We start from the raw sequence: 27,864 nt of genomic DNA on the forward strand, positions 1-27,864 counted from the left end.
AAACCCCAAAATGCCTGCGCAACAGATCAGAAAGTCTTCATGGGAGCAGATGTGGATGTGTCAGAGGTGACTATCTGCAGAAAACGGCATGAACAGAAACACAGAGGTCACACTGAAAGACGGAGACCACTAGTTAGCCACAATAACAGGATGGCCAGTTTACAATTTGTGAAAAAGATCTTAAAGAGCCTGCAGAATTCGGGAAAAAGATTTTGTGGGCAGACAAGACAAAGATGAACCTGATCAGAGTAATGACAAGAGCAAAGTGTAGAGACCAAAAGGAACTGCCCGAGATCCAAAGCAGACCACCTCATCTATTAAACATGGTGGTGGGGGTTTTATGGCTTGGGCTACCACAGGTAGTGGCACACTTCTCTTCATTGATGATGGAACTGCTGATGGCAGTCGCACTATTTGGATGTGTAGAAAGACATCTAAGGTGTGTAGAAACATCTGATCTTCTTAAGTTCTAGTAAATGCCTCCAGCTTTATTGGATGGCATTTCATCCTACAACAAGATAATGATCCCAAACATACTGTGAAGGCAAAACAAATGTTTTTTAAAACAGAAAAAAGGGCAATTCTTGAATGGCCAAGCCAGTCACACAATTTAATTCTGATTGAATAGGATTTCCATATGCTGAAGATAAAACTTAAGGGGACAAGCCACGGAACCAAGCAAGAGCTGAAGATGGCTACATTACAGGCTTGGCAGAGCATCACCAGAGATGATCCTCAGCACCTGTTGATGTCTATGAATTGCAGATTTCAAGCAGTCATTGCATGCAACAAAGTATTAAATATGTTTCAAACATTATGGTGCCCTAAAATGGGAGGATCATATGGAAAAAGTGTTGCTATTTCTGGTGTAACCGGAATGTATGCAAATACTCTTAAATTAAAGTCTGTGAATGTTCATTTTATTAGCGTCTGAAATGTTTGATTTGTTATTGTAAACTGTGGGGCAGAAGGCACTGTAATTTAACGCGAATAATGTGTCTTTTAACTTGATTATGGTTCTACAGCAGTCCTTACAAAATCTACAATGAAGTGAATATATGGGCTATCTCTGACAATTGATCAACAACAACAACATTTATTTATATAGCACATTTTCATACAAACAGTAGCTCAAAGTGCTTTACATATTAAAGAATAGAAAAATGAAAGACACAATTATAAAACAAAATAAATCAACATTAATTAACATCGAATAAGAGTAAGGTTCAATGGCCAGGGGGGACAGAAAAAACAACAAAACTCCGAAAAAATAAAAAATAAAATCTGTAGGGATTGATGTGTTAACCTTCTAAGACGAGCAAGGAAGCTGAATCTAACAGACTGAAGACAAACTCAAACAGAACTAACAGACGTTTTAGACATACAGTAGCGCATTGGCTCCGCTGCTAAGCTGTTCTGCTTCTATCAAAATTTTACAATACTAAAGTGTACAAACGGTCAACATTATATTTACGTCAAGACCAATAAATAGTCGTTTCCATGTCACACCTGCAGGACTTTTCCCCAAGGATGCACACCTACTTCTCGCCGCCCTAGTGCGCACCCTTTTCAGCGCACGGGAGGAGTTTAGATCCCAAAGTTTTTTATCGTCTTAGAAGGGCCGTCTTTTTTGTTCCCTGTCGACTTCCGTCGCCACCAGTTCGCTGCATCAGCTGATTGAAGTAGTGCCGATCAGACTTCGGGAAAATTGTAGTGGAAACAGAGGTGTTTCAGCAACTCGTGAGCGATGGTCACAGAAGAGACAAGTGAAAGCAGTTGTCGATGTTGCAGACTTTAAAGTAAGCGAGTGCTCCGCTGGCTTAGCGCCTTTCCAGAGCCTGGAGCGGCGGGCCGTTCGCTTCATGTCACCTTCTTGTTGGCGGTCCCTCTGATCTGCTTACAGGTGACTGGGACGGGGATGAGTCATGGCATCAGTGAAAGTGGCCGTCAGACTGAGGCCTATGAACAGGCGGTAAGTGGCACACTTAAGTTTCTCAGGGACATGTTTAACTTCGAGGTAACACTGAATTGATGTGCAGCGTATCTCCCGTAGTTATGGACCGCTCAGTAGTCATTCTGGGCTTTAGTTGGGACACGGAGCGTTTGTTGGGAACAGTGTCAGCTGTCAACAAATGTATTATGTCAGTTGTGCTAACCCAACTTGCCTTGTTCTCCTTTAGTTACTCATGTGCTCGGGTTACTTGTGGATAGTGACAAGTCAACTTTGATTTCTGCGTTTGCTTCATCCGCACTATGAAGGCGGTGCTGTAGTTGGGTGACAGTTAACAATTTGTGAACTCTCAGGATTTCGAGTCCCTAGAGGCACTCTTTTGTGTGCTCCGCCCCAGCCCAAATGTCCTGTCAATCACCGTTTCTTCAGCAAAAATGTTTATTCAGTTGGTCTAGTTAACATTCTTTTACCAGGAATGCAGGAATAGTAGCTGAACATTTATTTAATTATTTACAAGATGATCAAGGTTATGCATGTTTAATGTCAAAAAAGGGGGAAGAAAGAAAAAAAAGACAAATCTGAAGAGCACTTGTTTTTCTTTTTTTTCTTTCTCCTGCTGTTGCTTCAGTCAGTCAATATTTCAAAGAGGAGATACAAAGAAACATGGTAATTACAGTATAAGAAATGTGATTCAATGTTAAATATATTTATATAGAAATCCTGAATATAGAGACTAAATGAAAAGAGAACTTTTGCAGTTGAATGCCTATCAGAAGGTTGAATATTCATTAGGGTTGGAGCAAAACCACCTTGAGTATAGTGGAGAGAATGACTTTGCAGCTGTTATTGTTAGAACTGTCTTGGCAGCTGATGCCCCTTTGAGAATATGAGACTCAGTTCTGCTGTTCGATGGATGCTGATATAGAGGAAATGAATTGGAATGATTGTTTATGCCTTAAAAGTTTAGTTTGTGTTTTCATTGACAGTTTTTCAAGGGAAGCTTCATGGGGGTAGATTCCTCTTCAGGTGCTGAGCAGGTGTTTTTTTTTTTATGTTGCCCACTTCAGATGTTAGTTTGCATGTTCTCCCCGTGTCTGCGTGGGTTTCCTCCCACAGTCCAAAGACATGCAGGTTAGGTGGATTGGCGATTCTAAATTGGCCCTAGTGTGTGCTTGGTGTGTGGGTGGGTTTGTGTGTGTCCTGTGGTGGGTTGGCACCCTGCCCGGGATTGGATTCCTGCCTTGTGCCCTGTGTTGGCTGGGATTGGCTCCAGCAGACCCCCGTGACCCTATGTTCGGGTTCAGCGGGTTAGGAAATGGATGGCTGGATGGACTTCAGATGTTTGTCTCGAACACTTTCAGCATACACTTACAGATGATCTGTGCTTGAAATAACTGATCTGAGCAGCATATGTGATTCTGTAGAGGCACATGTTTTTTTTTTTTTGTTTTTGAACCATCATAATAACTACAGACTTGGCTTGTTCGTGTGTCTGTGTGGTGCTCTTTTCCTCTCAATTAGTAACATAGCACTTCCTTCTTAGAACACATTTGTTTTGATACTCAATATCAGAGGCATAGTGTTCTTTTTTTCACTTCCTACTAACAAGTGATTTGTGCAGATGGGCGTTTCACTTCTGTGCTTTGTTTGTCTTTCAGCTGTAATGTGCAGCTGCTGATGTAAGTCTCTTTACGTGTGTGTTCAGTGACTGTGGGGCTATTAACAGAGTCTAAAAGAACTTTACAAACAACAAAAATACAATTTAGGGGGAGTGAACTGCTATAATTGTGCATATCCAAACATAATCTATTTATTTTGTAATTTAAATATAACTTAATATAATTTTTACTAGAATTGTGGTTAATCATATACAGTAGTCCAAAATATTACTAGATAACCAAAAGGAAAAACTTGGAAATGTCATTAACAAATTACAACTCCTTTTTTTTTTTATTCCTGTGTTGTAGTATCTTAGCTGTAAAATGAAGCCATTTCTATTACATTGACTGAGTGAAATTAAACGTACAGAAAATTACAGTAGTACTTTATAATGGGCAGGGCAGGTTGGACAAAACTTTTATTACAATATATTTTTTCCATATAATTAAAAATTAACAATTATCAGTAATTATCAGGGCTGTAGAGCTGATATACATAACCTTCAACTCCAACTCCTCAATTAATGATGCCTCCAACTCTGACTCCTCTATTTGTAATTAGACAAATATATGTAATTATTATGTTGATTGAAACCACATAACCTGCAAGATACATGGCAACTCTTCACTACCAGCGTGAATCATTAGGCTATTCGTTAGCAATCTAACCTGTTAAAGTTTAAAGACTGTAGCAATGGTGCAGTGGCTTACAAACACTAATAGCATTAAACATAAGAATGAACTTGCAAAATTAAAAAAGAATCTATATTTTTACCAAAAGTCTAGAAGAAAAAATAGTTTAATCGAATCAGTATATGTGAAGCTGGAAATTTTAACACATTATGTTACAATTTACACTTTGTCAGAGTTGGGGTTGGTGCAGTTTTACTGACTCCTATTCCATTAACCCAGTAATTTTTTCTGACTTTGACTCCATAGCCCAGCATGTTGTATTCACTAACAGATACTCAATTTAAAGATTTGAAAAGTATTTTGAAACCAAAATCAAAAGTCCTATTATTCTGGTGTAACATATAGTACCAATTAGACATATATACAGTGGACCCTTGACTTACGAACTCAATTTGTTCGCGAGGGCTGGTTGTAACTCAAGTTGGTTGTAAGTCAAGGCTATTTTTCCCATAAGAAATAATGGAAATACCCATAATGCGCTCCGAACCTCCCACAGCAACACTTACTTAACCTTTTCATAATAAAAAAGGGTTGTATAATGTGCATAATTTACCAAAACGCCAATAATTTTTCTAATGTACTAACCAAAAAGTTATAAAAAGTGCCTAGCCAACCAGAAACAACAATTTCACACTGTACTCACCATTTAATTTGACACCTTCGGGCAGCAGGAAGGGAGGAGGAGGAGATTGAAACAGAAGGTGGTTATTGTGTAGAAGGAGCCTCCTTATGCAAATCTTTTCTTTGTAAAATTGTCGAGATGGTGGATTTCGACATGCTGTACATATTAGCGAGATCGGTCACGAACGCCACTCTCATATTTCCGCACAATTTCCTTCTTCGTTTCGATTGTGATCGCTGTTTCTCAAGTTAATAATGACAGTAGTCGAGCACTCAGTTCAAAGCTGGTCGTGTTGTGAACTGCTGTAATAATACACTCCAAAGCAAGGCGGTGCTGACTCAGCCTGATGACCTCATCATGTGCCGCGCCAGCCCGCTAGCTAACATCATTTAACAATCGCTTTCCTTACCTTCGTTACTTTCTCTTTCTTCCGTAGCAGTTATGCTTCTTGCTTGCCATGGTCTTAGTGAATTATATATATATACAGATAAATCACTGCACCGACCAAAATTACGTTCACAAACACGTGTATCTGGGCTCTGACTGATGCTTACGAACGCTCTCAGCTGTTTGTTTACAATCGCACAAGCGGATACATGTGACTGCATTCGGTTTGTAATGTTATAATGTTGGTCGTAAATCAAAACAAAAATTTTAGTCGTAAATCAAGTTGTTCGCATGTCAGGCCGGTCGTATGTCAAGGGTCGACTGTATAATATTAAATGAAAGACCTGTGTATACAGTATGTGTGTGCATAGAGCAGTCTGCTCTACTTACACTCAGCCACTAGATGCTCTTGCATACTCTCTTACGTTTTTTTTGGCGCTTACATACTCCTCACTTTGAAAGACATTTGTGCAGCAAATGCCACCGTGAAACATTAACGTCCTGCTAATGACACAGATGAAGAGACACAACGTCAAAGGGAAACAAACGCCATGGCTTAACAACGTGCAAGTGAAACACCTCGGCAACGGAGGGCAAGGCTTGAAGTGTTCACTAAAAACATTGTCTATCTGGAGGTATTTTCTCAAGACAAAGATTAACAGAACTCCACGTCCTCTGCCCTGGGTTATTCTTAAGAGTTAGCTGACGCCTCTCCAAGTTCACGAATATAGTAAAACTACTAGGGAGTCTTTGGATTGTATTTTTGTCCCAAAGACCACACGCAGCTAGTTAACTTACAGCATATACAGAATTTAACATATAATTAAAAAATATTTTTTAAGATCATTTGGCAATTGTTATAACAACCTAAAGTCACTTGTTACAAAATATGTATCAGACTTGAAGGCAACACCTTTATCTTGGCCAACCGATAGAAGAATACAAGAGATTGATTTAAATCGAGCATTAAAAAGAGATACAGCTATTAACCTTGCATAGTGAACAACTGGGTGTATTTTATTTCATTTATAAGTTTTGTCTTAAAATACTACTCTGCTCAGTGCTAGGATATATTGTTGCCACCTGTGCAGAAAGGTAGCTGGTGTCCGGGACACAGTGACACTTTTTAGCCAAAAGAGTCACTGTTGTATCGGATGATTTGTGGATCTTCAGCTTGAGGAGCCTAAAATAGTAAATGATGATAATAATAAATGATGGTTTATATACTCTACAATAAAAAAATGATTTCTCAATTAAAGTACAATGCCAAAGAATGCACACAGAATCAGTAGCATGACGTGTATATTACCTTAAGCAAAGAAATGAATATTAACGCACATATGAGCGAAACAAAGTTGAATTCAAAAGTGATATGATGTTCACATGCTTACATGATTGTCCTTAACTTGTTTTAACCTAAGATTTTATGTAAAGGAGTTGAATGCAATGTAATGAACCATCTCTCTAAAATGGCATTATTACAAAAAATATGTAAATTCACATATAACATAATACACAAAATATATATGTACAGTATATACAGTACATAGACAGCATATATATTTTAAAGCTGTCAAATGGTTATGTTTTTTAATCATGATTAATTGCAAAATGTTACTCAATTCATCACGTTTAACCAAGGTAGTTCATCAATGTCAAAGACTTGTCCCTTTCTTATAGGACCTTGATAAGTGACACAGTTGTCTCATATGAAAGTATTGTGTATCTCCTCATTTGTATTAAGAGGTCTGCAGTCTGATGGGGTCCATTTTTCAATAAATAGAGGTAGTTAATGGTTTAGATTTTGTTTTCATTCATGGACATAAGTAGAGGTGTACAGTATGTTCCCGGATTGCAGTCTGCTGCAGATTTTGTTACACCTAGAGTTATTAATAGCAGCACTATGGTGACTCAACCACACCTCAGTATCTCGCCATCGGTTCAGGGGTATAATCCAACACAGTCAAAACTTTGGCTTGAGATTTATTTATAGTTATAGCAAATGCTAAAACTATTGGAATTTGCTCTCTATGCAAGATAAATGGTAACTTACTTGCTGGAGTATTACCAGTATCTAACTTAATACACAAAAGGAATATGACTTCTCCTGCATGATTACTAGCCATGATTTTGCTGGCAATTGAGTGTTCTACACTTTTGTGAGTAGTTGCCATTACATGTGCGTTAGCAGTCAGCAAATAAAGCCTAACTGAACTACTATTGTACTGACATGAAAGTATTATTGTTGAAGGTGGGGCAGGGGAAAGCGTAGTTAGGCAGCATAGGATGGTGGTCTGTAGGATGATGTTGGATACCAAGAATAGGAGGAGAGTGAGGACAGAGCCAAGGATCAAATGTTGAAAGTTGAAAAAGGAAGACTGTAAGGAGGAGTTGAGAGAGGAAGTAAGACAGGCAGTGGGTGGCAGTGAAGGGTTACCAGACAGCTGGGCAACTACAGCAGAAGTAGCAAGGGTGACATCTAGAAGGATACTTGGTGTGAAATCTGGACAGAGGAAGAAGGATAAGGAAACCTGGTGGTGGAATGGGGACGCACAGATTCAGATACAGCATACAGTATTCAGAGGAAGAGGATGACGAAGAAGAAGAAGTGAGATAGTCAGAGAGATGCAGAAAGTAGACAAGAGTACAAGGAAATAAGGTGAGAGAGGTGGCAAAGGCTAAAGAAAAGGTGTATAATGAATTGTACGAGAGGTTGGACACCAAGGAGGGAGAAAAGGACCTGTACTGATTTGGCTAGACAGAGGGACTGAGCTGGGAAAGATGTGCAGCAGGTTAGGGTAATAGAGGATAAAAATGGAAACATGAACTCACAAGCTAGGAGAATGTGTTGAGCAGATGGAAAGAGTACTTTGAGAAGTTGGTGATTGAGAGAGAGAAGGTTGGATGATGTGGAGATAGTGAATCAAAAAGTGCAACGGATTAGCAAGGAGAAAGTAAGGACAGCTATGAAAGGGTGTTGGTCCAGATAACATATCTGTGGAAGCATGAAGGTGTTTAGGTGAGATGGCAGTGGAGTTTTAACCAGATTGTTTAATGCACGGGTGTCAAACTCCAGGCCTGGAGGGCCACAGTGGCTACAGGTTTTCTTTGTAATCCTTTTTCTAATCAGTGTCCAGTTTTCACTGCTTATTAACTTTTTTCCCCCTATTTTAATAGCCCTGTTTTTATGGATTAAGTCTTCTGAATTGATTCTTTTCTTCATTGAATGACTGCCAAGCAGAATTGAGAAGTGAAACGTGCCAACAGATGACCAGCTAAATTGGGGCTTCAAACTCCAGCAAATTTCAAAACAAACCAGTTTCTTCATGAGATGCCAATTCTTGTTGTTAATTAAACCCGTTATTCAGTTCCATGGCTTGTTGCTGCTCTCATTCTGCCACAGCAGACATTTCTAAAACTGTTAATATTCTGTTTTTTCTAAGAACACTGTCAAAATATTTTGGTGACCTGAGAGATCAACCTCACTGAGATCTTTACCTTTCTTTATTTTTAGGTTTAGTTTTATGTCTCATTACTGTCTAGCTGCTAATTAAGGAAAAAACAAATAAGGGGTCTGAGTGAAGCTGATAAAAACTAAGGCTAAAGAAGTTTAATTAGCTTCAAAAACTGGTCACTAATTACGAAGATGGTTAGAATGAAAACCTGCACCCACTGTGGCCCTCCAGGTCTGGAGTTCGACATCCCTGGTTTAATGCAATCTTGGAAAGTGAGAGGATGCCCGAGGAGTAGAGAAGAAGTGTGCTGGTACCGACTTTTAAGAATAAGGGAGATGTGCAGAACTATAGTAACGACAGAGGGATAAAATTGATGAGCTACAACATGAAGTTATAGGAAAGAGTATTGGAAGCTAGGTTAAGAAGTGAGGTGATGATTCGTGAGCAGCAGTATGGTTTCATGCCAAGAAAGAGCACAACAGATGCCATGTTTACTCTGAGGGTGTCGATGGAGAAGTATAGAGAAGGCAAGAAGGAGTTGCATCGTATCGTTTTGAATTTCGAGAAAGCATATGACAGGGTGCCTCGAGAGGAGTTGTGGTATTGTATGAGGAAGTTGGGAGTGGCAGAGAAGTATGTATGTATGTGTGTGTGTGTGTGTGTGTGTGTGTGTGGTAAAGGATATCTACGAGGGAAGTGTGGCAGTGGTGAGGTCTGTGGTAGAAGTGACAAATGCATTCAAGGAGGAGGTGGGATTACATCAGGGATCAGCTCTGAGCCCTTTGTTATTTGCAATGGTGATGGACAGGTTGACAGACAAGATTAGACAGAAGTCCCCATTGACTATGTTGTTTGTGGGTGACATTGTGATCTGTAGTGAGAGTTGAGAGCAGGTTGAGGAGACCCTGGAGAGGTGGAGATATGCTCTAGAGAAGAGAGGAATGAAGGTCAGTTGGAACAAGACAAAATATGTGTGTAAATGAGAGGGAGGTCAGTGGAATGGTGAGGATGCAGGGAGTAGAGTTGGCAAAGGTGGATGAGTTTAAATACTTGGAATCAGCAGTACAGAATAATTGTGGATTGGATTGTGGAAGAGAGGTGAAAAAGAAGGTGCATGCAGGGTGGAATGGGTAGAGAAGAGTATCAGGAGTAACTTGTGGCAGACGGGTATGAGCAAGAGTGAAAGGGAAGGTCCATAGGACGGTAGTGAAAGCAGCTATGTTATATGGGTTGGAGACGGTGGCACTGACCAGAAAGCAGGAGACAGAGCTGGAGGTGGCAGAGTTAAAGATGCTAAATTTTGCATTTGGTCTGAAGAGAATGGATAGGATTAGGAACAAGTACATTAGAGGGCCAGCTCAGGTTGGCCGTTTGGGAGACAAAGTCAGAGGGATGAGATTGCATTGGTTTGGACATGTGCAGAGGAGAGATGCTGGGTACATTGGGAGAAGGATGTTAAGGATAGAGCTGCCAGGTAAGAGGAAAAGAGGAAGGCCTAAGAGAAGGTTTATGGATGTGGTAAGAGTGGACATGAAGATGGTGGGTGTGACAGAGCAAGATGAAGAGGATAGGAAATTATGAAAACAGATGATCTGCTGTGGCGAAGCCTAATGGGAGCAGCCAAAAGAAGAACAGTAGTATGATTTGATGAGTAAAAATTAGAAAGCCATACTTCTAATTTATAATGTAAAGTTGACTGACTGACTCAGTTATTCGTCCACAGAGACACTCTTTCCCATTTAACTAAAAAGCTAGATTTTTTCAAGATGGTACATCTAAGGCAGTAGATATCCTCTAATGGAGGACATTTCAGTGTATCACTATTTAGGGGTAAACGGCCTCCCACAGTAGGTAAAACAAATGACACTAAAATCTCAAAAATGCATTGATGAATGTGACTGAATTTTGGTGATATAGAAAAAACAAAACTTTCTTGCACTTTTTTTTTTTTTACTTGTTAATATTTGTTATTAATAATGCACTAGTGGGAACAGAAGGTTGTCTGCAGAAGCAAAGCGAAAGGAGCAAAGTTTGGTGAAGCTCAAAGAAAAGTTGTTTAGCAAGTTCTTGCCAGGTGCTCTGGCTGTGAGCGTAGTGAATTATGTGTAATTGATCCAGCATGAACCAGTGACAACGGTATTTAGTGTATATTACACACTCACCGATATCTTATCTTCAAACTTGTACAAATGCTGACTTGGGGGAAGTTTAAGAGCATTAGCAAACATGACATTTTTTCTGTTCTGGTTTGTTTTTTTTTTTCTTCTTCTTCTTTCCTTAACGACTTTGGGATAAATGCTGTAATCCAGTGAAAGAATGAAATGTACCTCAGAGTAGTTCTACCTTTGTGACCTTGGGACCCATAGACAATATTTGAAGAGTGGAGGATTTTTTGCCCTTTGGGAATTGAGCACAATCTGAAGAGCTGGGAGATGGGGGTCCCTTTGGTGAAATAAGTTAAAATCACTTTGGCAGACTGGGGTTGTGACAATAAACAAGTGATAAACTGATTACAATATTTTTTTTTCCAGCGCATATCATTGAGTTTGGAAAAGCCAATACCAATGTCCACCCACTTATCGTCATTAAACTTGCAATACTAATGAATGATCAGTGTTAAGTACTTTTTGAAAGTAAAAAAGAGAAAAAAAGTAAAAGGAAAAAATACACCACAAATTAACTGCTGGAGGCAGGCCATGATTGAACAGAATGAAGCATATCAAGCAATCGAGCAAGTGTGGTGAAAAAGAAGACAGGATAGTGTTTTTGTGTGAATGAAAACTCATTAGTAACTTTCTTTTTTGTTGTGTTTTTTTTTAGGCAAAGTTTAGGCTTTGATGCTAATGGAGAGTCAAGAGTTTTTGCAGTTTTTACTAGGAATTCTCTGATGAGATTTCCTCCCCTTTAAGATTTTTTTTACACTAACCTCCTGTATAGCTAGATGCAGAGAAGCCTTATATTCTATATCAAAGTGTTTACTTTGTATTTTTATACAGTATTTGAACTATAGACCACAGGTGTTACCTCATCATTTTTTATTGAGAAAGTTAAATTCTATAGGCTTATTGTTCAGTGACCATAAAAATTGTAAAATAAATAGTTACCTTACATTTTTTTCCTAATAAAATATGTACAGAAAATTTTTATCTATAATATTTATGACATGAAAGAGAATGCTTCTCATAATTACCAGCTGATATATTATTTAATTTCTTTGTAAATGTCAGTCAGTCCTTGTCCAATCCGCTATATCCTAACACAGGGTCACGGGGGTTCTGCTGGAGCCAATCCCAGCCAGCACAAGGTGCAAGGCAGGAACCAACCCCGGGCAGGGCACGCACACCCACATACCAAGCACACATTAGGGACAATTTTAGGATCACCAATGCACCTAACCTGCATGTCTTTGGACTGTGGGAGGAAACCCACGCAGACACGGGGAGAACATGCAAACTCCACGCATGAAGGACCCGGGAAGCAAACCCAGGTCTCCTTACTGCGAGGCAGCAGAGCTACCACTGCACCACCGTGCTGCCCCTTTTTAAATATACTTATCTGAAACTAAACTTTCGGTAATTTAAGAAAAGTAGTTTTCACCGTTTGTCTAAGTAAAAAAAATATATATTTAAAAGCGCCACAAATTATCGTAAAGCTTAGAAAAGTAGATGTTAAAAAAAAAAAAAAAATAATAATTTTTATGATCATTCACTATTACAGATCACCAATCAAGTGTTTTTTTGTGAAAATCAGTTGATATACAATCATGTTTGCAGTTTGCAAAAGAAGAATGGTTGGAAATTCCAGTTGAGAGGTGTAACAAGCTTGCTGATGGTTATAGGAAGCGCTTGATTTCAGGTTTTTTTTGCTGCAAAGAGTGTGCAACAAATATTAAGTTGAGGGTGCCAATAATTTTGTCCAGCCCGGTTTTGGAGTTCTGTGTGACATGATGTCAGATTTGGCTTTTTTTCTCAGTTTTTTTTTTTTTTGTGTTGTTCTAATGCACATAAAGGAGATAAACACGTGTATACCAAAACATTTGTAATTGCAACAGTTTTCTGGGAGAAATTCCAGGGGTGCCGATAATTTCGGCCATGACTGTAGATGGGGGGCTGATCAGCTGGGGCATCACTAGTTTTTTTTTACCTTTACTGTAAAGAAGAAGAAGAAGAAGAATGAATCAACTTAAAATCACCTTTCTAACATTGCTGAATGTCGCTTTAACATGGAATTCTGCTGCCATAGCTTTCACACCAAGGAATGTATGTAGCATGTACAACAGTAAGCAGCTCAGTTTGTCTAATAATATCAGCTCCTGGTTAAAAAAAAAAAAGCGATGTTGTATACTGTAATACTTTGTTAGCTACATTGTACTTCTGATGTATCTGCATATCCAATAGAACTATGATATTGACTTGGGTTGTGTGTTGTTCCCTCCGCTAATATTAGCACCCTTGGTAGATAAAACTAAAATGGGCTGTGAAGAAAATGTCTTTGTTTATCCTGTTGATCTTTCATTCACAATATTAACAAGAATCTAACTTTTTAATTGAAGCAAATAATTGTAAAGAAAAAGATATTTTTAATATAAAACAAATTATCAGCACACCTAGAAAATCATGTGAGTAAAATCTAAGTTATGTTCTCATTCATGCGGTTTTATTTTTACAGTTCATCTGAGTAGGAACATTTAAGTGCTCAGCCACAACTACTTCTTTCACTAGGGTATAGATATGAGGGGTTCACAGGCTAAGTTCCCTTAGTCATTCATCCATCACAATAGGTGAAAACTACAGAAATGCTGTGCGACAAAACATTGTTGAGCTGCACCATTCATGTAAATTGCTGTAAGAAATGGCTAAGTGGTTGAAAGAGCCAAATTCCACTATCAGGCCAGTAATTAATCAGTTTAAAGCAACTGGAGATGTTAAGAATTGGCCTAGAAGAGAACGTGGGTCACTGTTAACACCATGCACAGTGAGGAGTTGGGTTTTCTTGGCCAGAGAATCTCCAAAGATCACAGATGGAGACTTGAAGATGTTACTTGGGCCTTAGAGTTAGAAAATTTCCAAAACTGCAATTGGATGCCACCTACATTACCATAACTTGTTTGGGAAGGTAGCTGGAAAAAAAAATCCTCTGCTGTCATCAAATAACAAACTCCAAGTGCCTGTCGCTTGTCAGACATTATTGGAACTTTTTTGGGAGAGTTCTTTGGTCAGATGAGACAAAAGTAGCGTTTTATTGTAACAAAACACCAGAGGTTGGATTAGCGTTGTGAAAATGACTGGTATGCAGAAAAGTACCTCATACCCGCAGTGAAGTATGGTGTTGGATCTTTTTCTATAATGGATCTGGACGAGTACCAGCAGATATTAAATTAAAACCTCAGTGCCTCTTCCAGAAAGTTTAAATTGAATAGGGCCGGGATATTCCAGCAGAACACTGATCCAAAGCACACTTTTTGCCATGGCCAACCCTGTCCTTTGACTTTAACTCCATTGAAAATCTAATGGATGAGCTGGAGAGGAGAGTCCACAAATGTGGACCTTGAAACGTGAAGGTTCTAGGGAGATCCTTTATGGAGTAGTGGTCTTAGATGCCTTGTCATGAGTTTCCAACCTCATTAAGCATTATCGGAGAACATTCTAACCTGTTATCCCGACAAAGGGGATTCATAAAGTATTAAATGAAGGGAACTCAATAATTATATATACCAGTATATATTAACATTATTCTTCTTTTTTACCTCTCTCATTTTCTAGCTGATGCATCATGCCAAAAAAACAGAATGTGAATTCATTTTCCTATTAATTGCCTAATATGCTAAAGTATTTAATGTTCACTTTTCTGTTGTCGCCCAGCTACCAAACAGGACCATGCAGGTCATACTAGACTATTCCTTGTTTGGCTCTATGTGTGTTTAAGAAGAATTTTTGTCTGCAAATTCTGTGGAATTGTTCAACACGAGATAGGCCAGTCCCTGTAGATAAACAAATATAGGCGTTGGTGGCTGTAGCAGTTAGTAGTGACACTTTTTTCCCCTTTTATTCTAGACCATGAAGTGAAATGAAAGAAATCTGTGTACAAAGACAATATGATGTTATTAATTTTGTGGTTTTGCTGAAGGCTTTTATATTTGCTTTATTTTATCATAAGCTCTTCAATTTATTCTTAATTTCCTGACATGTAATTTATGATTTAAGAAGCTAATTATAGCAGCATGAATTATTGCGTCAATATGTGCAAACGCCAGAAAAAAAACAAAACAAAAAGGGAAACACTGCAGTTGCATATTCACTTATCCTTTTCAATGTATGGATAAAAATTATTTAAGCTTCTCTCACAAAGATACAAATTCATTAGTTATCTTTTCATGGAGCCCACAAATAAGTTGCATTTTTTTAACACCTTATAGTTTTGTTAGGCTACTTTTAACACATTTCTCAAGAAATTAATCAATCAATCAATCAATCAACATTTATTTATATAGCACATATTCATACAAAAAAATGTAGCTCAAAGTGCTTTACAAAATGAATAGAGAAATAGAAGACACAATAAAAGATAAACATAAGTCAACATTAATTAACATAGAATAAGAGTAAGGTCCGATGGCCAGGGTGGACAGAAAAAACAAAAAAAAACTCCAAAGCCTGGAGAAAAAAAATAAAATCTGTAGGGGTTCTAGACCAAGAGACCGCCCAGTCCCCTCTGGGCAATCTACCTAACATAAATCAAACAGTCCTCTTTGTATTTAGGGTTTTCATGGAAGGACCTGATGATGATGGTCACGTAGACTTCTGGCTTTCAGTCCATCAATGTTGGAGCATCATGATGCTTTGAGTAGGTGGTGGTGGCACAGGCCGCCACCACAAAGAAACCGGAAAAAGAAACAGAAGAGAGATAATAAATGACACTTATCACCCATAGCAACCCGGAATCTCTTTGCAGCATGAACTATATGTTATGTCAGACTGTTTACTTTTTTAGTTGGGTTATGGTACAAAGTGAACTTTTCAAGCCATTTTGTAATGTAATCATTATTTTTTCATTATTGTGTTACATGTAATCATAGGCACATGATATGATTCCTTTGCTGTTTCTTTTATCATACTATACATCTTGATAATTTTAACGTATTCTGTACGTGTTACAATCATGGTTTGATACAGCATCGTGTTGTCATATAGAGTAGGCAACATCCTGTGTTTCAAGGATCTATGACACTGAATTGCTGCACTTTTAAGATGTAGCATTAGCCTTTTTCAAGTTTTTTGCAGAACAAATCTTCCTTACATTATCCTCTGGAAATTGCAGATTAAGTAATTTCTTTGTTTATTTTATGAGCAGAGGTTTTTGGGAAAGTCTAATCCTTTCACTATAGGCTGTTATTGTTTTTGTTTCTCAGCTCCTTTGTAAACTCCCACCCAAAGCCTCTGTATATTTGTCCTTTACTTAAGTCCAGCACTCCTTTGGAGTGAAGGGGTGTTTAGCCATTCAGTTAAGAGGAACCATTCAGCTGGTCCCAGGGGAACCAAAGGTATCAACGACCTGTACCAAGTGTATGTGCATATTCACCATGGAAAGTAGATTTCTTTCTGTCTGTCAGCCTCCTGTCCAGTGTTCCTAGGATGGTGACAGGGAGGAGTTTAGGTTTTATTATTAGAGAGGAAGATGATCACCTCTTGCTTATGTTTTCCCTTAACTCTGACCCACATTAAGGAGACTTTCGTATTAGGGGACATCATCAATAGCAGTATTTCGTAATGTTACAAAGGTGATTTAAAGTTGATTGAATCAAGCTTAAAAACTGTGAAAAATCTTGATTCTTTAATGTCTAAGTCTAAATAGTAATGCTTCAGTATAAAGTAGGTTTGAATAAATGTCTACTGGCATCGGCATCTCTATCAGCTATACTGTGGAAAAAAATTAAGCTTGTTTAATGCTTAATGCTGATTGTTAAATTGCATTGCGAACTTAATGATGATATGCAGGTGGAAAACAGTGTTGGCGTTTTCAGAATTACAAGGCTAGGCACTGTTGGAAAAAATGTAATGTAATCAGTTTACCTCAGATTTATTGTCACGTTACATACTGGTGATCTGTCAAATCAATCAGCAGCACAGCATGATATTTTCTCCATTTTTAACTGCACTCATTTCACCAAGGGGTCCCCCTCACCCCAATTTTCTAAGTGGGCTTGATTCACAAAGGGAGAGACTTCTCTGCTCTTCGGATGCTCTCTATGGGTCATCAATGAACTTACAATGGCAATACTGTGTCCCAAGGCCAAAAAAGTTCAGAAATAACAGCTCTAAGATAAATGCTGTAAATCAGCAAGACAATGACATTATCCCAAAGTGGTTGAGAAAAAAAAAATGCAGCCGTTGCTACCTTTGATGATATGCCTATTTTATCACTGCTTCTATTTAAACTATGTGTGCATTGCCAGAAGAAGCACACTGGCGGCTGGGATACTGTAGTCCCCATATCAGCAGGTTGCAGATAAGATGAAGTGTTTCATATATTTTAAATACCTTTCTTACTGGATCAGTTGTACGAAACTAAATATGGTCACAGCCACAGTGCCTGGCAAGAGCCTGCTAAATGCGTCGCCTTTGTTTGCATCGATCAGCATGTCTCATTTCTCTGTGTGATCGCTGTCAGTGCTGTGGTGAAATGGGGTACGTGGTGAATTAGAATGTTTGGCTTGCAAGAGCATTATTAATGACAAATATCAAAAAAACCTGTGTCATCTAATTTACTTCACCAAATTTCTATCAAATCTGTCAAGACATCTTTGAGAGTTTTTCTATGGTGGGTTTTAACCCTAATATTGATATATTGAAATGTCCTTTCTTAGTAGATACCAACTGCCCTAGATGTACCATTCTGACACATTTCAGCTTTTTAGCTAAATGAGAAATGTTGAGTGAGAGAGAGAGTGAGTGAGTCCACTATGCATATTATACAGGTATATAGATTAATTAAACATCCTTAAGTGTTTAGCCCAATTATTAACTAAACTGCAAGACATTATTTATTGGCTCATTTTTTATGGAGCGTATTGCAGTGTCATTCTGTTTAACTGGTGGAGCCGGTCTGTACCTCATAGTCTGCGGTAAATACTTGTAAGCTAACCATCAATGGAAAATGACCCTGTGTATCGGTGGTTCAGCTGCCCATTTTATTTACAATGCAGCAGCAGTGAAAATAGGAAATAACAAAGGAAGATTGTGACTTTAGGAAAGAGGGGTGTTGCTACTTGATAGTACCTCGCCAGTACCCTATCAAAGTGCTGTGACACCGACATTATGTCAATAAAACCTCCCAAGTACATGGAAGCACTGCAAGCTCTGGATGGTTTTATTTCTATTTAAAGGTAGGCTACACTTATATCCACTGGCTCTGTTAATATGCCTTATTTTAGTTCATGGGAACATTCATGGATTTTTTTTATAATTACTGTTCATCAAACAGCATTTTGTGCAGTATTGAAATGCTAGTGCCATTAGGAAGAAGAATTTTATTTTTGTTTTATGCTGTCCTGCTTACACAGATATTTGAGTACAATATAGATAATAATTGGTAGTTTATATAGAGCTTTACCGGGAGTAGAGCATCACAAGGCACTTTATCCTACTGTTTATTTCTCACTATTATAAAATTAATTTGTTTTCAGCGTATCGTTTGGCACCACTAGTAATAAAGGCAGTTTTATTTTCCTGTTAAACAAAATAGTTTTTGAAGTTTTATATTAAATTGCAAGATCTACATATGGCAAGCATTCTTTAATCATCTCTGCCTGATGGGACTAAAGTGGCTGTGTGTTGTCCAATCCTGGGGCCTCATGTATAACGCCGTGCGTAGAACTCGCACTATAACATGGCATAAGCACAAAAGCCGAAATGTGCTTACGCACAGAAAAATCCAGATGCAGGAATCTGTGCGTACTCCAACTTCCACGTTCTTCTGCTACATAAATCCCGATCAGCGTGAAAACTAACGCTCGTGCAGGCGCATTATGTAACGCCCCAAATCCTCCCAGAATTACGCCTCTTTGAATATGCAAATCAATATAAATCGCCCTTAAGCGCAGCCTTCTGTGAAAAGACAATGGGAAAAGCACGGGGGAAAATATAAGAATTTCAGTGAATACCAAGTGGAGGCAAAGGAAAAACATACTACTGTATTTGTTCAAATAAACCGAAGTATAATCAACAAAAGAAAGTTGATCGAGTGACATAGAGTGTTGGAGAAACTTGAAAGCTCACATTCACAAAATCGCACAGTGCCGGAAATAAAAAAGAAGTCACATATCAAAGTCGCCGTGAAAAGCCGAGTTGTAAGCCCACTGTCTGAGTGTCATATGAAAGCTTATTAGGGTACAGAGAAAAAAGGCACACGGTGGGGAAAAACACGAAATGTCAACTTCAATCTCAACATTTCCACTTTAATCACGTAGTTTATTTTGTCATTAAAGTAGAACATCATAAACTTCATCTTAAAATCGTTTAATTAATCAGTTTCTCAAATCACATCGTAATTAAAGTAGCACGTTAAATGCTTTGTTTTGTATTTGATTTTCTATGTGCTCTATGTGTGTGAATCACTACTTGCTTCTTAAACCGGCTCTCTTCCTCCAACTGGACACAGAATGAATTACATTCGTGATATTACAGCTCTCTGAATAACTAAAATACTGAGATGTATACGTGATGTCATTTTCATGATGATAGGAGTTAAAGCACATTATTAAACATGGGTTTCACTTCGATGAAATAATTTATTGCAGCAGTACTCAGGGGCGGCTCTAGGCTTGAGGTGGCACTGGGCAGAGGAAGAATCGGTGGCTCCTTCGCCCGCCCGTCAGTAAGGTAGCTTATGCACGGTGGAAGGCTATGTCCGTTGCAGACAGTGCATAGCCGCCTCGTGCTCATGACACAAGCATTTAACTTTTGCCGAAATTTGTCGCTGCGTTTTTAGCTGTGTTATTTTCTCTTTCTGTTTTATATTCAATATATATTGGCGTAGCCGTCACTGCAGTCAGTGCTTTTCTTTCCCCAAGTAACCGATCGCCACACAATCAGCTCTGTAATAGAAGTTAAGCCATCTGTGAGCTTAACGCCGATTCTTCAAAACGTTTAAAGAACATTGAAATATCTTCGTAGTACATGTTTAATTATTCTATCCTTAACGACACTCCCAGTGAAGAATATAGATTATTTAAATGAAGTTAAAGTTTTATCTGTATAATTTAATAAACATATTTTGCTGCATTTCACCTTAAAAATGATATTGTCATCATATGTAAATACACGATTTGTAAAGTGGCTCAGGTTGTGAGATATTATAACTGTAGTGCAAGTTTACAGTGGGGTGATTGTACTTATAAGTCCAGACAGTTCTACAAGGTGCAATTGATTGAATGCATTTACAGTTCTTGGGATGAAACTGTTTCTGAACCGCGAGGTCCGTACAGGAAAGGCTTTAAAACGTTTTGCAGTGGCTGTATCGATAAATCCCTTTCCGATCAGCTGCTGTTGTGATTCACACTCAGATACAGTGATTATAAATACTCCGAGTGGTGCAGTGAGAGAAATATGGAAAAAGATGATCCGCTGTGGCAAGTCCTAACGGGAGGAGCTAGAAGAAGAAGAGGAGAGTAACAACGCTAAAGCAGTTATGGTATTTAGAATAGTTTGACCATTCTGTGGACTATTATATTGTTACAAGTTAACTACAATCAGATGCATTACACTAATAAACAATATGCGGTTAGTTTCGGTGTATTTATAAAGCCGCGTCAGGAAAGTAAGGTGTAACCACACAGGAACAGTAGCACTGCTTTGACGCTGGGTGCCGCCAGTCTGCAAAACCGAGCGGAGAACTTGCGTACGACAAGGCATGAGGTACCGTGGAAAAGTGCGTGGCTTTACGCCAAGTGTAGGTTTTATACATCGCGATTTGAATGTGGAAAAGTTCTTACGCAACATTTCTGTGCGTATGCACCATTTATACATGAGGCCCCTGGTCTTTTGCAGAGAAGAAAGTGTTAATTTCTACACTTGCAGTTTGTCCTCTGCTGTGTCTCATTCTCCTAAAGATCGTGAACCACTGTTTATTTTTTGCTTGAATTTGCTTTTACTGACAAATGATGTTTTTTGTTTCCATGACTGTTATATAGGCAAAAATAAGTGTTTTATAAAATGTGGCTTAAAATGCTTCTGATGTTTTTAGAAGGAATTGTGTAAATTGACCAAAGTAACATACAGTCTGCTGGATGGAAACATCAGGAGCAAGATATTTAATACAAGGTTATAAAAACAGTACCTTTTAAATCCATTCCACCAACAAGAGGTCTGTACTGGATCAGAGTATGTTGAAGTGAGAGGTGGGAGTTCTGTATTGATTGAAAGCAAAATGTACACCTGACAAAACACTCTTTCAGTAATCTGTGCAAGTTAATGGCAACTGCAGTGCATGACTCCAAGGACAGTCTAAAATAGTCAGGTTTATAAGATTCCTAGAATAACCTTACAGTTTTTTCCAGGGCTGTTATTCATCTTAAAGTAATTAGCTTTAAATTAAGCCCATGACAACATAAAACCGCATGAAAAAAAATCACACAAAATTCCCTCTTGAAAAAGACCCTTCCTCATTCATAATAACGTGTTAAATCCTTTGAACCTGTACGTTAAAGTCTGCCATATTTTAAATAGCTAGGGTAACCAAGCTTTTTTTTTATCCATTAATAAAAAATAAGAAGTCCTGTCATTTTTGGATCATAAGGTCCTCCTTTATGATGTCAGAAGCAGAGATTGGTTGAACGGCAATGACATTTCTGGAAGAACAATTCTCATATTGTGTCAAGAACAACAGAAACCAAAAAATCTCAAATCCACTCTGGACAAGACCATAAATATTGCAGTGACACTCATAATGTGTGCTGCTTTAGTGTTGCAATAGCATGAGCAGTGTATAGAACTGTGTCTTGTATAATTGATTTAACCGCCACAAAAGTTTTGTTTTTCGCCCACCTATGGTCAAACTGGTAGCTAGACAGGCAAGTTTTTCAGGTACAAAATAAGGAAGAATCATCCAAGAAAGCAGGAGGTAACTGCTCTGAAGTCATGTGGGCTGAATGGTGAGTTGCATATGTATGAATAAATAATATGTGGTTTAAAGTTTTATTTTAGTTCCTGTTTAATTAGCTGTACTGATTGTTTGAAGGAGTTTTATTCTGAATGTACTGTTCTGTTGATTAATAATTAAATAGTAGGCTTCAAGACAATTCTATAAATACAGTTAATTCAGTCTAAAAGAATAAAATGATGATCAACACATTATTTGAAAGAATATCCCTTATTGTGTTCAGAAGCAGTATGTTGTACAGAGACTTGTGGGATATCATTAGTTCATCCTGTTTCCTCCTCCTCTTCTGTTTAAAACAAATGTGTTTCTAATTTACCCTCCATTGTCAGTCTCAAAGCACTGTACATATACAAATATAGCATTGCATTCTCAAGCCTGCTTACTCAAATCCAGGGTTACTGGGGCTGGGGCCTCTTGCATAACGCTGTGCTTAGAACTCACACATGGCGTAAGAACAAAAGCCAAAATGTGCTTACGCACAAAAATTTCAGATGCAGGAATCTGTGGGTTCGCCTACTTCCACGTTCTTCCGCTACATAAATCCCGGTCAGTGTGAAAAGTAACGCTTGTGCACGCGCCTGCTGTCCCGCCCTCTCAGAATTACGCCTCTTTGAATATGCAAATCAATATAAATAGCCATTAAGATTAGCCTTCTGTGAAAAGACAATGGGAAAAGCACAGGGGAAAATAGAAGAATTTCAGTGAATACCAAGTGGAGGCAAGGAAAAACGTACTATTTGTTGGTTTAAACAGTGGTATAAACAAGAAAAGGAAGTTGATCGAGTGACATAGTGTGTCGGAGAAACTCGAAAGCTCAAGTTCACAAAGTCGCACAGTGCCCGAAATAAAAAAGAAGCTGTCAAATATCAAAGTCGCCGTGAAAAGGCGAGTCGTAGCCCACCGGCTGAGTGTCATTTGAAAGCTTATTAGGGTACAGAGAAAAAAAAAATAGGCACACAGTGGGGGAAAAAAGCACGAAATGTCAACTTCAATCTCGAAATTTCCACTTTAATCACGTAGTTTATTTTGTCATTAAAGTAAAACATCATAAACATCATCTTAAAATTGTTTAATTTATTATTATCTCAAATCCCATCGTAACTAAAGTAGCAAGTTAAATGCTTTGTTTTATACTGTATTTGATCTTCTATGTGCTTTATGTGTGTGAATCACTGCATGCTTCTTAAACAGGCTTTCTCTTCCTCCGACAGGACACAGAATCCATTACATTCGTGATATTACAGCTCTCTGCATAATTAAAATACTGAGATGTATATGTGATATTATTTTCACGATGATATGAGTTAAATCATGTTATTAAACATGGGAACACGGTGGTACAGTGATTGTTCATGTCTCGGATGCATGCTGCGCCGTGTGCAACCTTCGATGAAATGCTTTAGTACAGAAGTACTGTCTCTTTCAAACATACTAACCTCCAATTCCTGTCCTTACTTTTCTTTCTCCAAATACCCAATCGCCACATTATCAGCTCTGTAATAGATGTTAAGCCATCTGTAAGCTTAGAACGCAGATTCTTCAAAACTTTTAAGGAACATTGAAATATCTTCGTAGTATGTGTTTAATTATTCTATCCATCTAACCTTCCAGTGCCACGCCAGTCCCAGTAAGAATACAGCACGAGGCAGGAACAATCCGTGAACGGAGCGCAAGCTAATAGCTAGCACTACGGCACTGTGTCCTGGCATGTGTAACCATTGACAATATGGATTATTTAAATGAAGTTAAAGTTTTATCTGTGTAATATGATAAACATTTTGCTGCATTTCATCTTAAAAATGATATCGTCATCATATGTAAATACGTGCTTTATGAAGTGCCTCAGGTTGTGCAATATTGTAACTGTAGTGGAAGTTTACAGTGAGGTAATTCTACTTATAAGTACAGAGAGTTGTACAAGGAGCACTTGATTGAGTGCATTTATAATTCTTGGGATGAAACTGTTTTCTGAACCGCGAGGTCCGCTTTGAAACGTTTTGCCGTGTGAAAGCAGTTCAATAGACAGCATGGCTGAAGCAGCGTGTGCTTGATGCTGTATACCAATAATTCTGTTTCTCAGCTTCTGTAGATCTTTGATTCCCCACTCAGATACAGTGATTATAAATACTCTGAGTGGTGCAGTGAGAGTAATATAGAAAAAGATGATCCGCTGTGGCAACCCCTAACCGGGAGCAGCTGAAAGAAGAAGGTGCAGTGAGAATAACAACACTAAAGCAGCTATTGTATTTAGAATAGTTTGACCATTCCGTGGACCATTATATTGTTACAGGTTAATTACAATCCGATGCATTAAACTAATAAACAATGTGGTTAGTTTCAGTGTATTTATAAAGCCGCGTCAGGGATATTAATATAAAAAAGAAAGATGAACCACACAGGAACAGTAGCACTGCTTTGACGCTGGGTGCCACCAGTCTGCAAAACCGAGTGCAGAACTTGCATACGACAGGGTATGAGGTACTGAGGAAATGTGCGTTTAGGTTTTATACATCGCGATTTGAACGTGGAAACGTTCGTACGCAACATTTCTGTGTGTACGCACCGTTTATACATGAGGCCCCTGGAGTTGATAACTCATTAGAATTGGGCACAAGACCTAGATGAATGAACATGCAATGGCAGTGATACTGTTCTCCTTGTCAGTTCTTATTCCTATTGTCCTGTACGTTTCAGTAAGTAGTAAATACATTTGAGAAAACTAAGTGAATTCCCACTGAATATTCCAATAACGTTGCCAAGGCTTGTAGCCCTTTGCAGCTTTTGTGTTAGCCATTGTTTTTCAGGGTTCTCATTGGGTCATACCACCTTGCTTAACACCCTAGGTGATGCTTCGTCTAATGCCTTCATCACTGATGGCATAGCCATCTAGCATCTAGGGCTAGCATCTCATTCAGTGGATCTATTATTGCTATAGAAAGGACTCGGCAAAACCAACAATGTGAGATAAGAAAAATAAGGCCGCAAGGAACTCTCAACAAAGGAAATAACAAAAATTGGCACCTGGAATGTAAGAAAAGAACACTAGGGCCCTATGGAATCAATTTTTGGTTTTCACCATTATATTTTTCCTTGATCTGGATTTTTGGGTTTTTACCATTTACTGTAAGAAAGTAGTTACAGCTACAATAAAGCAAATGATAATGAAATGTCACTTTACATTCCTTTTAATGAAACGGCACACAAGCACAACTGTACCTTATTGTATCTAAACATAATGGTTAGAAGTTCAGGGTATAGACTAATGAATAAATAAAAGTTCAAGGCATAATTGAAAAAATACATATATAATGGGGGAAATAAGTATTTGATCCCCTGCTGAATTTGTTTGTTTGCTCATTTATAAAGAAATGAACAGTCTGTAATTTGTAAGGTAGTTTCATTTTAATGGAGAGAGACAGAATATCAACCAAAATCCAGAAAAAACACATTACATAAAAGTTGTAAATTGATTTGCATATCATTGAGAGAAATAGGTACTGATCCCCTACAACCCAGCCAGAAATCTGGCTCACGCAGGTTAGCTGTGTGCCCATGTGGCAAACAGATTACAGTCAATAAATCAATTACAGATACTCCTGATGTCAACTCGTTATGTGCATAAATCACACCTCTCCACAGAATTAATTTCTTCCGTTCACACATCACCACCTCCATAGGGAAGACCAAAGAGCTGTCAAAGAACTTTGGAGACAAGATTGCAGACCTGCACAAGGCTGGAATGAGCTACAAGATCTTCAGCAAGAAGCTTGGTGAGAAAGTGACAACTGTTGGTGCGATTATTTGGAGATGGAAAAAATAGCTCCATGCAAAAAAAGCTCCATGCAAGATCATGCCTCATGGGGTGAGGATGATCATGAGAAAGGTGAGGGATCAACTCAAAACTATACAGGAGGAGATTGTTAATGATCTGAAAGCATTTGGGTCCACAGTCACCAAGAACACCATTGGTAGCAAACTATGCCGTAATGGATTGAAATCTTGCAGCACCTACAAGGTCCCCCTCCTCAAGAAGGCACATGTACAGGCCCGTATTAAGTTTGACAGTTAACATCTGGGCCTGTCTCCAGTTTTTTCCTCAGTTTCAATCAGCTCTAGGATATTTTTTACAGCCTGAGCTGATGTGTTCTCAGCCAGAAAGATCTCTTTGTAGGGGTGAATATGTTCAGCGTGGTACCGTACTGATTCAAACCAGCTATTCCACTTGATGTTCCCTGCCCTTCTGAGGTGGTTGGGGGAAGGGGGGCTTGGTCAGTACAATCTCTTTCAGTGACAAGAATGTTGCCCATCTCCTTTTCCTGGCAGGCGTCTTGAAGAAGGCAGACTTTACCGTCATCACTACTGATGCAGCCTCACCGAAGTATTTATAGTGCTGCCAGGTCTCTCCCACCAAAACGATGACGTGACACAAGCAGGTTGAATGCACATTGTTGGGCATAACCCTTTTTAAAACTTCCTGGTATGCTTTCAGGCAGTATAATGCATTGTCTATAACCACTGCTAAAATGTCATTAAGATTCAGCTGGTTGAAGTGCTGCCTGTGAAAAGGTGGAAAAGTGGCAGCTTTCCATAAAAATCTGCCAGAAGGTACTGGTCTTCTGTACCTGTAATTATGTAAATTATTTCTAATGATTCTTAAACCTTAAATATTTACTGATTGAACACGTGCATCATTACATCTGTAGTTTAAAAAGCTATACATCTGTAGCTTCATCTACTGCATATCTTAAAATAATTAATTACAAAGAAAAAGCTAAATAATCTAGAAGACACTAAATCCAGTCATTAAACAGAAAGCAAAGAAAGAGAGACCTGCTTTTTAGGGCCCATTGCATCTCAGGAGAAGCCTGCTCTTCTGACCAGGTTTGTAGGTGCCGAGTTTATAACGGAAGAGGCAAAACATTTATTAAATCCAGAAACATCGTTGTTAATTTTCAAAAAGGGAACTTGTTGACAACCGGTGCCATTCACTAATAACATTTTTCTATGGGAAAGACTGTTAGTACCGATTAAATATAATTTAATCAGTTAAGTGATTTAGAGTAAATACATCCCATAGAATTAGAACTGTCTATATAAAAGAATTACCATACAGCCAAATGATTACTCGCCTATCACTGTGTTGAGAACGCTGTGGTCTCGGCTATCTGTGGTTTCATCAACTACAACATACATTTTCTTGCCACAAATCTCTCAAAGAGCGACGTCCATATGTTGTTCAAAGACACTAGGCAAATGAGTTTGACGAAGACTGCTGTCATTTTCTGGCAGTGTGCCCCCCTGTTTACAATGCTTAATTAAGAAAGGACGCATCTTCACCATTTTTTTCGAGTGGTATGTCTGACTCCACACACATGGTCAGAAAATCCTCCACAAACTGGGGTCTTGCATCTGATAATTTTGTTTCCTCTGTTGTTACCTGAAGGGGAATACTTTTTGATCTTAATTTCTCCTTGTTCTTGAGATGGGTTTTAGATTTGAGGTGGTCATTTCAAGTATCTTTTCATGTCCAGTCTATGCAATGCTGGCTAAACTTGCACAAATGTTGTTGTCCAGATTCGTAAAAGTCGCCAGGGTTTTGTTGTGCCCTGCATTTTGCAGTTAAGCTTGTGTTTCTTAGTTTTTTGCATGTAGTAGGGGTATCTGATACTGCTCGCTTCAACGTTTTTGTCTCATACAGCTAGGTAATTTGCGTGCCTTTAACGAGAACACGCACAGGAAACATGTGCACAAACAGATAGAGGCATGACTGAATTTCTCTGAAGAATTGCATTCAATTCAAAAATGTTCTGTTTTTAAATCTAAAATCTGTTTCTTATGCCTTAATTCTGTGATTTTTGTCCATGTTTTCCGCATCCTGAAAATCGTAGGAACCTAGAACACTGGCCTGTGCTAGAAGATTAGCCCAAATAGTAAGAGAGATGA

General features: G+C 38.5%; 1 protein-coding gene across 4 annotated transcripts in view; it reads left to right on the plus strand.

The window, feature by feature from the left end:
- The first annotated feature begins 1,635 nt into the window (after positions 1 to 1,635).
- The window catches only part of kif16ba (kinesin family member 16Ba), a 215,214-nt gene continuing 188,985 nt past the window's right edge, over positions 1,636 to 27,864 (plus strand). For 2 of the 4 annotated variants that reach the window (XM_039738080.1, XM_039738082.1), the window contains exon 1: positions 1,636 to 1,972. In XM_039738080.1, coding sequence (XP_039594014.1) covers positions 1,926 to 1,972 — 47 coding nt within the window. In that variant the 5' untranslated portion in view covers positions 1,636 to 1,925. The remainder of the gene's footprint in view (positions 1,973 to 27,864) is intronic. The other 2 variants (XM_039738083.1, XM_039738084.1) reach the window with 1 other exon arrangement.

This window comes from Polypterus senegalus, chromosome 16 (genome assembly GCF_016835505.1).
Source record: "Polypterus senegalus isolate Bchr_013 chromosome 16, ASM1683550v1, whole genome shotgun sequence".
Lineage (NCBI taxonomy): Eukaryota > Metazoa > Chordata > Cladistia > Polypteriformes > Polypteridae > Polypterus > Polypterus senegalus.